The 12588-nt window shown below is 46.0% G+C and overlaps 1 protein-coding gene across 1 annotated transcript; it reads right to left on the minus strand.

Moving 5' to 3' along the window:
- Positions 1 to 2682: 2682 nt before the first annotated feature.
- LOC125943024 (uncharacterized) lies at positions 2683 to 7095 on the minus strand. Its single transcript, XM_049661358.1, has 4 exons — positions 6936 to 7095; positions 4552 to 4724; positions 3403 to 3485; positions 2683 to 2947 (listed from the first exon to the last, which is right to left on the minus strand). Exons 1-4 carry the CDS (start codon positions 7053 to 7055, stop codon positions 2835 to 2837), a joined length of 489 nt encoding a protein of 162 aa, XP_049517315.1. The 5' UTR covers positions 7056 to 7095; the 3' UTR covers positions 2683 to 2834.
- Positions 7096 to 12588: the final 5493 nt, after the last annotated feature.

The raw sequence follows: 12588 nt of genomic DNA on the forward strand, positions 1-12588 counted from the left end.
CAACGCGGCTGAATGAAGGCGCTAAACCCAGTGGGGAGCGCAGTCAAAGAGTTTGAATCGCGCGTTTGTTTCTTGGAATGTGTTTCCAGACAGAGCGAGTCCGAACTACCGAAGGTGGAAACAACACTTTGTTTGTTTCTTTATTTTTACTGTTTGGTTAAAGGTTTTGTTATCTGTGAGACTAGAGATCGTTTTGATTAGCACATATCGAGCATTTTTTTTTATTCGTTTATCTTAGAAACTCAGCAATATTCCGAAGGAGATGGTGTGCGCGCGCATAAATTTTTGTGAAAATTATTTTCGACGTGTGGTTCTTTTTTGGGCCGATAGGTTTCTTTTTTTTGTGTGTGAGATACGCTTGCAGCGTCAAGTCCAGGTTATTTGTTTAAATACTGTAGTGGCGCGCTTGAGTATCAGTTCACTTTTCGGTAGTGTTCGCGAGCTTTTCTTTGAAAGTAAAACTCCGTCGTCGATTCGTCTTGCTTTCAGTATTCTCTGCAGCGAAACGTATTCGAATATGGAAGTCCAACTAACTCCTCTGCATGATTGAAATGATGTATTATAGGAGCTAAGTCCTCCTAAATAAAAGCTGTTGATTGCGGAATCAGAGAAAGCACAGAAAGCATTGCCTTCGGTGTGTGCGAAATAGAGCGATATTCCACTTATACTTCTTTTCCCATATTCCAATTCTTTATGAGAATGCGTACTTAGCCTGCCGATTGTTGGCCAACAATTGCCATTTACAATTTGTAGGAAGCTTTAGATAAACAGTACATCGTAATTTCTAGTGGGAACAGGACTACTGCGAAGTTACAATGACACGATTGTGGTTAAAAGTTCGTGAAATGCACTATAGATAATAAAGAGTGCCTCTGAGTGTATGATTTAATATGATATTCTACCATGCTGCTCGGTAGACACTTCGCAAAATTCGCTGTTAATATTACTGACAGGCTCGTGCAGGCAGTCTTCAATATTTTCATGGTGCAAACAAAATTGACACTGCAGGCTGCAGCAGAGGCCTCACTGTTATAGAAAGCGTAAAAAGTAGCCAGAACTGCCCCCCCCCCCCCCTTTCTTTTGCATCTGCAGCTCGATGAGGCCTCGCAATAAACAAATAGAGAGTGGGAGGTGGAAGAGAGATATACAATTGAAAGGCATAAAAATTACCTCAGAATTGGGCCCGGTTGGCTACACTGCATTGTGGCAAGGGGTAAGGGGATGAGAGAGAAAGCATGCAAGAATACAAGAGAAAACAAGAGTTTAGGAGTCGCCGGTGTATTTCAAGTGTCAGGGCTGCGTCCAGTAAAGGACAGCAAAGTACAGACTGTTCGTGATCACGCTTCATGGGCCACATTTATTGGACAATATCTTCTGCATGTGTGTAAAAGCTTGTGTTGCTGAATTAATCTCCCGCTCCTTGGAAAACATCGTTTCCTGGCAGTCTTCTCATAAATATGAGGTCCCCAAGGTTTGACATAGATAAATGTCTCTACGTACGGTGTAGCAGGTGATGAACCTGTCAACTCTGCTTGCATCCGCGCACAAATAACCTTTTCTGACAAACTCTCCGACCATCTGCGGAACATTTACCTGTTTAATTTGTAAACATTTCACTTAGTAAGTGAATGCTTACTGCAATTTATATAGCCTATAAAACTACAATTCTTTCTTCTTGTAGTTATCTAGTACCTTGCCAAAGCTATCAATGCTTCACTTTTCGGATGAAGTTGCGCCTTTTTTAAATATCACTGATACTTTATACGTAACTTCATGGGGAAGGTGATGGCGAAAATTTTCCTGGTGTTTTTATATAATTGGTATCGGTATATATGTGTACAGTCGAGCGCCTTTCTAACGAAGTGCTCGGGGCCTGCGAAATCATTCGTTATACATGTCACTTCGTTGTAAAGGTCGCGCACCTCGCACTGCTCACAACAAAACCGGGACAGAATTATTCCTTCGTTGCACAGGTCATTTGGTTGTAGAGGCGCTCGACTATATATAGGCTACTACTTGTGCAGTGAGCAAAATAAAGCCTTTTACGGCATTGGTGGTCAGATATCTGGTTGCTACATGCGTTTCCGGCAGTATAGTTGTGCAATTATAAGAGAAAGAGAGAGAGAACCCCACACACTTTGGCGCATTTCGTTCGATGTTTACTTTGTTACTCGTAACGTTTTTTTCTTGTTGTGCAGTAAAATTCCCAGTTCATTTTCAATTCAATTCAAAATGCACTTCTTCCACATGTACACCACGTGTTTATTGCCTGGCGCTAACAACTCGTATAAGAACGAGCAAAGTGAAGGCGCCTTTCTGTTTGTCTTCAGGTATTTCGAGTCCACCCAAACTTGATAGCCTGAAAAAGGAGCAATATGTAAACGGTTGTTTATCGTTGAAATCCGGGATATTCACCAAGAAGAAAAGCTAATGTTCCTCCTTTATGTCCACTGATTCATTTGTTACATGCTCAACTTGCTCAACACAATAGTTGCCATTTCAGTGGTAGGTAAGTTGAATAGAATTTCTAAAGAGCATACAGACTGTGTTCATTTCTGTAACTAAAGTCGCGCGATATGTGGCTGATCTTAGGGAGTGTAATAGTGCGTTAAGAAACCGCATTTGCCGACTGCACAACGCAGAGAATGATTCAAGGAGTATACGCGCGTTGCAATTTTTAAACACAGTCAATTGGCACAATAATAAAGAAAACGTGGCAAGCCGCTTAATTAGTGTTTGAAATATCCTGGTACCATGATAGTTGCAATATACTTTGACACTAGAATAAGTATTCTCATTGCTACAGAGAATTTTCCAGCTAACAGCTGCCATCGTTATTTAGGTCCTTTCAGGAATAGAGACGTACCCAACATTGAGCTCCAAAAGAGAATGCAGTGCTCGTAGTCAGTGTATACAACCTGAAAGACTTCATTGTGCACTTGTCCCCCTGGAAAGTAACACATATGCACTTCAGAGTAAAGAAAAATAAACGTGGTGTAACAAAAGAAAAAAGTAGGTATTTATCCTATCGCAAACAAAATGGCGATGGTGCGCAGTTATTCATAAAGGTAGGTGATCGTGTGCCTCATACTTCAGTATGAGGTGTGCTTTACTTCACATTATTCGCACGCACGCACGCACGCACGCACGCACGCGCAGACATGTAATTGGGCACATTGAATTGGGCATCTTTTTTCCATGATCGAGGACATACAACGTTCTTCTAGAAGCTTTGCATACGCTGGGGCATCATAGTAAAGCCACCTTTCAGCACAAATTACGAAATCATAATATTGTTCAACACTACACATATTACTCGGTGCATTAAAGAAAGTGGTAAAATCAATGCAGTATTTACATGATCTGCATGCATACTTAACGTTAACCTTTCAAGATACCCACCATGATCAATACCGACGCTGAATTCGTTATTATGCAGATAAGCTTCATCTGTTTTGTTCAGTTGTACTGACGTGATATTCCACCTGTAAAATTAACAGGTAAAGACATATTGTTCATTACCACTTGTCTCATATGTGGAACGGGGTGAAGAGGTATACGGATGAAGTTATGTTGATGTGAACGTCGTTGCATCGCTCTTACGCATGTGCAAAAATCGCTTGAGCGTTTCAGACGTGCGGTTAAGGTATCAGTGCATTATTCTATAGACCCTTTGCATAGTGCCGACAACCCTGAGCCTAAAATGGGCTCCTGTCGCCATCGTGAAGGATAGACGGGCTGACTATAGGCCAGGACGCGCGTAGAATGTTTGTGGCCCGCGCGTGCTCCGCTCCAGTTCACATGGAGTTAGCTGTGTGTTCTGACGTATGTAAAGTGTGTTCGCCGCATAACAAGGCCCTGGAACGCAAGCTTGATGCCCCGCACCGGAACGGGATAGGTGGAATATCTTAGCATGCCGCCGCGCTTATACAACCACGAAGATGTCGTTTACTATTGCAAGAAAAAAGCGGCTACAGGTAGAGGTCCTGACTACATGGAGCTACAACTTCTGTAGAGCCTTACGTCACTCAAGATATTGTTACATAGTAGTGACGGTGAATAATACAGCAGAAAAACTGCGAATAACGAAACTAACTTTTTATTGGGCGAACTTGTACCCAAAAAAGGAAGTTATACACTCAAACCACAGCGATGGCAGCGATGGCGGCGATCGTCGAAATCTGATCAGCGGGTCAAGCATGTCGGCTTTTATATATGAGTCATCGAATGTTCCAGAGTAGTCGCTGGTGCCCGCGTGTCTTCCAGAAGGTACTACACAATTCGCGTCGCGCATACAATCAGATTACACAATGCTCGGTTACAACAGACAGTGCATAGAACCATCGATAACGTTCGAGAAATTATGCAGGCGCGTCCTGCGCTGAGCTATAACATTTGTTAACCGGTGAAAAGTGGTCACCTGAGAAAGATAAACAAGTACACGTGTCAATATTGTAATGGAAGACCACTTAAATTAGCAAAGCAAACCAAGAGGCGCGGCAGTATTATTCCGCTTAGACAATAAGCTGTATAAGTTAGCTTAATGCTTACCGTAGCTCATTTTTATGCCGGTAGCCGTACACGTACATAGGCACGTGTTTGGTTGTTGAAAATGGGGCTTTTGCAACGCAGAGGCAAGGATATTTGAAACGAAACGTATTATTCTCTGAATGGTATAGAAGGAAGAAGGTCGTCGTCGTTGCTTCGTGCATAAGCTGTGTAAGCTGTAACAAAAAATAGACGGCTATATTTCCCGCCATTGCAGAAATGTTCGACGATAGTAATCTAATGAGAGTGCATGAAACAACAACAACAACAACAACAACAACAACAACAACAACAACAACAACAACAACAACAACAACAACAACAACAACAACAACAACAACAACAACACATATTTGCATAGCGCTTTGTATGTCTCTCTTTTGTCACGTCCATTGCTTTACGCATTTCCTTTATGTGAAAAATAACCGACTGGCCCGAATTGGCGCTCTGGCATCGATTATCATTTTTATTTTTATTTTATTTTGTGGACGTAGAAAAATAGGAAGGTCGGCTACGTTAGACCCGGCTCCCGAAATTATTCGCACACTCTTGCCACACGTAGCGCATACAGCAAAATTGATGAAATAGAGGCTGACAACTACGTCACTGTAGCTGGAAGCTACAGAGGAAGGCCATACACGTCGCTCTGAAACAAAGCTTCTCAGCTGAAGGATAATTATACGGGCATTACCGGCGCCTTTCTGCGGCCGACGCTCCACTAAGTGAGCTATCCGAGAAGACAGGGGATGGAAGGGTAAGAGCGAGTCAACCGTGCACTCAACCCGAAAGTGTTCTGCTGAAGTCCGAAGTGTTGAAGTTTCCTTGTGAAAACGAAATGCGACGTCCATCTAAAACACGACCAATATGCAACAGAGGTGAATGTAATGTTTCCAATTCACGAATTTGCCTCCTGCCAATCAATGCCCTGAGGCATCGTACGGCTACTGTATGGAAATCTCTTACATCTATTATACGAGTCCTTGACAAATAAGAGATACGCATATTTTTCCCCTTCCACAAAATCTAGCACGGAATATCAAGCTTTCATTACTGAATTGATTCACGCGCGTTCTATCCATCTTTTAACACGAAAGTGTTTTATGCCGGGGTCCACCAAGACTTCACTGACGTATTTCCGTCACGGAAATACGTCATAGAACATAATACAAAGAAAGAAACCAGAAGAAAAAGTTCCATAAACATGCAAAATTTGGAAATCGAACCCACGACCTCTCGGTCCGCGACGATAGATCGCCGAGCGTTTAACCCATTGCGCCACAAACGCATTTGCAGAGAGCTACACAGACGCGACTTATATATCTAACACTCCTCCGTGTACCCGCGCTCTTGCTCGGGGCGGTGCCGCCGCCTACGAGCAGAAAAGAGAAGTACTGCATTATGACACTAACGCGCACCGACAGTGAACGCTTCGGTGGTCTCAGCACTACGACGCCTCGATGCCAGCATTCGAAGGGACGCTGGCATCAAGAAGCACTACCAACGCCACCTAGGTGGCGTTCACCGTACTCAGCACAGCGGAGCGTGGCCTCCGCAATTAGCTCTGAAAATGTTTCTGAAGTTGATCGCGGAGGCTGCAATTACGACGCGCTGTACGCGCTGATTTGACTCGGTGACGATTCAGTTACGTGCTTTGTCTTGCGCGTTGTATTAGTGTGTCAGTTACGTGCTTCGTCTTTCGCGTTGTGCTAGTGTGTGCAGCGTAGTGCAGCTTCCATATGCACCACGGTTGCTCATGGTCATCGACGTTGGTAGTCGTGATGGAGGAGACGTGCCACCAGGCGTCAGCGTGGGTGCATCAACGCCTAAGGGCGCTTTAGCCACAAAACACCAATAGACATTATATATCAATGTGCAATAAACATTACACTACTTCTGTGAAGACACGTTTCACTTTCGTGTTCTATACCGATTCCTATATAAGAGGGATCAACCACATTTTTTTTAATTATCTTTGTTCGAGAAGGCGCTGGTGCCCGGTTACTCCCTTTGTCATTATTTCTGCCACACTCAACGATGAGTAAATTTCATGCAAGGTTAAAAGAAAAGATTATATCTAACAGTAAGATCGACAAAACGAGAAAGAGAAAGACATAGCCAGATCAACACCGTTACAGCCGTTCATGGTGCAGGATTGCAAGTAATACTAGCTAGAGCTAGGTCGCTTCTGCTGCTTTATTTTCATTAAGAATTGTAACAATGCATTTTAGACCTCCGCTGGGACGGCTCACGAGGTCGGTATTCCAAAATGATTTGTTTTGACAAGGGTCTGTCATTAACGTGAGCTGGCGCAGCCGCAACCGATCGCCTCTGTGCACTGTATCGAGGAACTGAAAACTGGGGTTATAGTACGTTCGGTTTCGTCTCACCTTTCGCGCATTGGGCGCATCTTCCAGTGCTTTGGCGATGACGTCTCGGGGCGTGCACACGTGTGCGTTGACGACGCTGACGCGTAAAACGATGAAAAAGCTTCCGAGTGCAGTGTACATGTTGCGCTTGGCTATAGATACTGACCGCACAATGCGTTTGTCTCCGTTCTAGTCACTCGTGGACGTTAAACGCTATGATTGTGTGCAAACACGATGCGAACTTCTCGAGGCCGCGCGAAGGGCGGCTTTTGAACTTTCTTTATTCTTTTTTTCTCCAAATGTCGACACTCTACTTAGATGGACGTGTCTTTCAAGGAGTATAACGAACTGAGATTTCTACCGGTACTTTGCCGACAGCTATTAAATTGTTCTAAGGACCCTTGTGGGTACACAATATTAATTCGGAAGCGATTACGTAAAATATTTGCACCAGATATAAAATAGGTTGCTAAACTGGATGGGAATTGTCTGGACAGATTCTTTCCTTCAGGATTTCCGTGAAAATTGGCTCTATCTTGATGTAGACCGTGTAATGTCGTTACAGATGAGGAACAACGCAGAATTGCCGCGCGCCTGGCCGCTCGAGGCACTTTGCGTGTATTCACGGGCTTCTTTCATGCTCGGAAAAAGACTTTTATGTAGCACGTATTGAGCAACTGAAAGCTGTATCGGTAGTTTTTCATGGTGCTCTACACTTTTCTCATTAACACTTTTATAATTAGGACAGTAGTTCTCGAGGTAGATAATTATAATTACCTAATGAAATCTGAGTAACGAAAAAATTACTGACGGCTACTCCACTGCACTGGAAGCAATACGCACTAGGTTTGCTTCGCGTAACGCGGTTCCTCTTTTTGTTTTTAATCGTGCTGCGTGATAGCTGGGACACCCTGTATATGTGGACTTATATTAGGCCGTTTTCTGTGCCAGGGAAAAATGAAGGGTGAGAACCTCAAGCTGTTATTACAGCAACTTTTGGTTTTCTTCGTACCATTTTAGGGGCGAAGCTCCTTAGAGTCGAGCCTTGTCCGCCGTCGCGCCGTCGTCGCACCGTCGCGCCGTTGTAGCCACGCTAGTACTCGCCGCTCCCGCTAGAGGCACAGCTGTGCTCTCTTTCTCTTTCTCTCTCGTTCCCGACACGCTCTCTTTCTCGTCCGTAGCTAGGGGCGCTGCGGTGCACAAGGGCGTTCGTTCCCGTCCCGACGCGCTCTCTCTTCTCTCTCCTCCGTAGCTAGGGGCGCTGCGGTGCACAATGGGCGTTCGTTCCCGACGCGCTCTCTCTTCTCTCTCGTTCCCGACGAGCTCCTCTCTCTCTCGTCCGTAGTAGGGGCGCTGCGGTGCACAAGGGTCGTTCGTTCCCGACGCGCTTCTCTCTTCTCTTCTCGTTCCCGACGCGATCTCTCTCTTCTCTCTCTCGTCCGTAGCTAGGGGCCGCTGCTGTGCCAAGGTCGTTCGTTCCCGGGACGCGCTCTCTCTTTCTCTCTCGTTCCCGACGCGATCTCTCTCTCTCTCTCGTCCGTAGCTAGGGGCGCTGCGGTGCACAAGGGCGTTCGTTCCCGACGCGCTCTCTTTCTCTCTCGTTCCCGACGCGATCTCTCTCTCTCTCTCTCTCTCTCGTCCGTAGCTAGGGGCGCTGCGGTGCACAAGGGCGTTCGTTCCCGACGCGCTCTCTCTTTCTCTCTCGTTCCCGACGCGATCTCTCTCTCTCTCTCTCGTCCGTAGCTAGGGGCGCTGCGGTGCACAAGGGCGTTCGTTCCCGACGCGCTCTCTCTCTCTCTCGTCCGTAGCTAGGGGCGCTGCGGTGCACAAGAGCGTTCGTTCCCGACGCGCGCTCGCTTTCTCTCTCGTCCGTAGCTCTGGGTTACCCGAATGATCTCCCGGTGCTTCGCCCACTCATCATCATTCAATTCGTGGATATGCGGTGACTTCTTTGTTTATGTTGCATAAAAAAAACTTCACCGACGATTACGATACTTCCTAATGCGAAACTTGAGCGCAGCTGTATACGTGTTCTTATTTCGCGATATATTTGCTGGCGCGGACAATCTGTCTCTTGCGGCATGTTGCAAAGGGAGCGATGTGGCGGCGCGACTGCCTCGCTAATTGGGAGACCACCAGAGGGGGCGCGTGGGTGACGCGTGGGCGCGATTCACAGCAGCCGCCGTAGACAGACCTCCGCTCATGCAATGCTTTGTTTCCATTCAGACGATGAGGATGATGATTTACTGGCATGTCCTTTGAAACAGGGCGGTGACAAATAGTCACCTAGCTTGCTTGATTTAATTTGGTCTGCTATACATGTTTTTATCTAGTATTTTTGTATACATCTCCTTAATCTTCTTTGTCTTCCTTCAAAATCTACCTTCTACCCCTACCTATGACTGTAAGAGATCCGGTCGTATCAATTTCTTCTCTGAGTTTTTTTTCCACCAATACTCTAAACGTCTCTTGCTTATCTCGACGGCTGACCGGTTGACGCTTCCGTCCAAGTTAAACCCAAGCGCTTCTGAAAGGTTTACATTACCTACGGTTCTCACTGCACATCCCTTCGCATTCCATTAGGATGTGCTGAGCGGTCTCCGGATTTTGGCTGCAGCATACACATGCCTCATCTGTTCCCAATATTTGCTTCAGTTCCCTAAATTTGTCCATAAACAACCGGCTCGAGCCTCAAATAGCAAAGCCCTTTGTGCTATTGTACAGATTTTCCCTTGTAATTTCTTTCTTCTCATTCTTGTAAATCTCCCTGGCCCTTTTTGTTCCCATTCTTTGCACCCAATTAACTGTCTCTGTTTCTCTCACTTTCTTTCTGATGATCGACTCCTGGTTGTCTATTTAGTTTCAATTACACTGTAGTGGTTGCCAACTTTCTTGACCTCTTCCTCCATTCGGTGTCCACGCTTTTCAAGTACAGATACTTGTGCACTTTAGCTGCCCATTTATTTCATCCATGTTCCTGAGTCTTTCTTCAAAACTAATTTTGCTTTGTGTTTCTCTGACTTCAAAAGACGGCCAACCATGTCACCCTGTTCTGCCTCAACGCGCGCTACTCTGGCGCCATCTCGTGGCCATCGTCACCGCAAAGCCCCTCGTGCACAGCACTAGGCGTTTCTTCTCACTGCTTTCGCCCTACCTTCTTCCGGCGTCAAGGTGCGCTTAGGTCGAGCCATATCTCGGTGGAGTGGAGAAGCGCGCGAGTGAAGATTAGCGAGGTCCTCGCTCAACCAGTTTAACGTTGCACACCGGAATTTTGCCAAGCTTCAACAGCTCTGCTGTTAAAATGTTTTGGAATGTATGATAGATGCAGCGCATAAAAACAACAAGCTGAACTGCAGAGACACGAAATGCGAAATGCAAAGATGACCTATAAGTGATGCACGAAAACCTTTAACAATTTGTTAATCATGGGGTTTCCGTGCGAAAGCTACAGCAGAGCTGCGAGAAACTTCTTATTGGGAGGTGCAGGTTAAATTTGACAAGCCACTGCTGTTAAGTGCGACCACTAAGAAGCTTGGCTTTTGAACAGTTCGCTATTTCATTGGTAGCAAAGAGCAAATAATCAGACGACTGAATATATATATATATATATATATATATATATATATATATATATATATATTACTAACATAAGCAAGAGCTTTCGCTTACGACTGGAACAACAAAATTGACAATTTATTTATTTATTTATTACTTCTAATACTCCCAAGGCCCGGAGGCATTACAGAGAGGAGTAGTCTAAAAGAGCCATAGGCCTGCGCGGCCCACGCAGCACAGCCACAGCGTAAGCTGCAGGAGCGGCTCCATACGAGCTTCATTTTCGGCCGCACGCACTAGAGGTTCTTCGCGGCGAAGTATCTTTGCGTCGATTTCGCGTGAACTACGAGAAAAGCCCCCTACATGGCACTTGGGTGCTCCAGGTTTGTGCTGCTCTCTGCACAGCGTTCTGTTGAGCCCGACATTGCTTGTTTGCAGCCGTAGCTCTAAGATTCGCTTCTTCAGCAGGGGTTCGTACCTTGCGAGGAGCCGCCATAACGCAACGTTACTCGACTAAGTTCAGCTGTTGAACTGGCCGTTGAACTCTGCTTAGATTTGCCGCCAGAGGGCGGGAGCGCTGCAGGAAGAGGTCAAGAAAGTTGGCAACCAAGTACAGGATTGTTGAAACTGTAAATAGGCAACCAGGAGTCATCAGAAAGAAAGGGAGAGAAATAGAGACAGTGAATTGGATGCTAATAATGGAAACGAAAGGGACCATGGAGATTTACAAGAATGAGAAGAAAGAAATTACAAGGGAAAATCTGTACGATAACACAAAGGGAAATGACTTGCTTTTTGAGGCTCAAGCCGGTTGCCTAAGGATCAAAACATACCGGACCAAATATTCGGAACTAGAGGAAGCATGCATATGCTGCAGCAAAGATTCGGAGACCACTCAGCACATCCTAAGGGAGTGTGAAGGGATTCACCCAGTGAGAACCGTATGTAACGTGCACCTTCCAGAAGCGTTTGGGTTTAAAGTAGACGGAAGCATAAACCGGTCAGCTGTCGAGATAAGCAAGATACTTTTAGAATATTGCTGAAAAAAAAAAAAAGCAGGGAAGAGATTGATACGACCTGATCTCTTACAGTCGTAGTTTGCGGCACAAGGTAGATGTTGAAATGTATACAAAATGATAGATAAACAGCATTTATAGCATACCTGATTAAATCAAACATGCAAGGTGACTATTTGTCACCGCCCCGTTTCAAAGGGGATGCCAATAAATTATCATCATCATGACCATCAGCTCTACGCGGGTGCAACTTTGCGTTGGCAAAGGCGCTCGGTTCCTACGACTTCGCAACTTACGAACGCAACAAGTGTTTTCACCGATGCCTTTTTAACAGCGGAGATGTTTAAGCATGGCAAAATTTCGGTGTGCAACGTTAAAACTGCTTGAGTGAGGAGGAGTGCGCGGCCTCGCTCGCACGCTCCTCCTCTCTCGCAAGCATAGCACGCGCCGTGCGCTATGCTCGCAGGAAAGGGGCCTGGACATTGTTGTGATAGCTGCGCCGAGCACTTCTTCAGCAGAGTCATGTGACCGCGCTAATGAAAGCGTGTGCGCGCCGGCGCCCGGGCATTTCTCCGCTCTACCGAGGTATGGCTCGACCTAAGCGCACCTTGACGCCGGAAGAAGAGGCTGCCCGACGAGAAAAGCGCCTTCAAGCCACGCGGGAAAGGAATCGCCGTCTTCGTGTAGATCCAGCCTACCTTGCCAACAAAGCCGCCGATATGCGACGCCACCGAGCCGATCCGTAATACCGAGAACGCGAGAATCAAGCCAAGCGTCAACCCCCAGCCTTGCCATGATAGCCTAGCCATTCCCTGATAGCCTAGCTTTGCCCTGATAGCCCAACCTTTCCTACAAAAAGCCAAGTTAAGCCAAGTTACGCCTACATCAACTAGTTGCTAAGGTGTGTCGCCCAGCTCCGCTGTTTCTTCAGACTTGGCACGGCTAGTGTCGAGCTGGCCGCATTTTTAATGTTTTTATAGCCTCGCGTTAAGCAGATTGATTGAAAACTTTACTGAACCATGAAAATGCTGCTGCGCACCCCCAGAGCGCGCTGTTGGAGTCCTTAGTCCAGGGCCCCAGCAGCCCTGGTCGTCCGCTGCGCT

The sequence above is a fragment of the Dermacentor silvarum genome, chromosome 2 (assembly GCF_013339745.2).
Source record: "Dermacentor silvarum isolate Dsil-2018 chromosome 2, BIME_Dsil_1.4, whole genome shotgun sequence".
In the NCBI taxonomy this organism is placed as follows: domain Eukaryota; kingdom Metazoa; phylum Arthropoda; class Arachnida; order Ixodida; family Ixodidae; genus Dermacentor; species Dermacentor silvarum.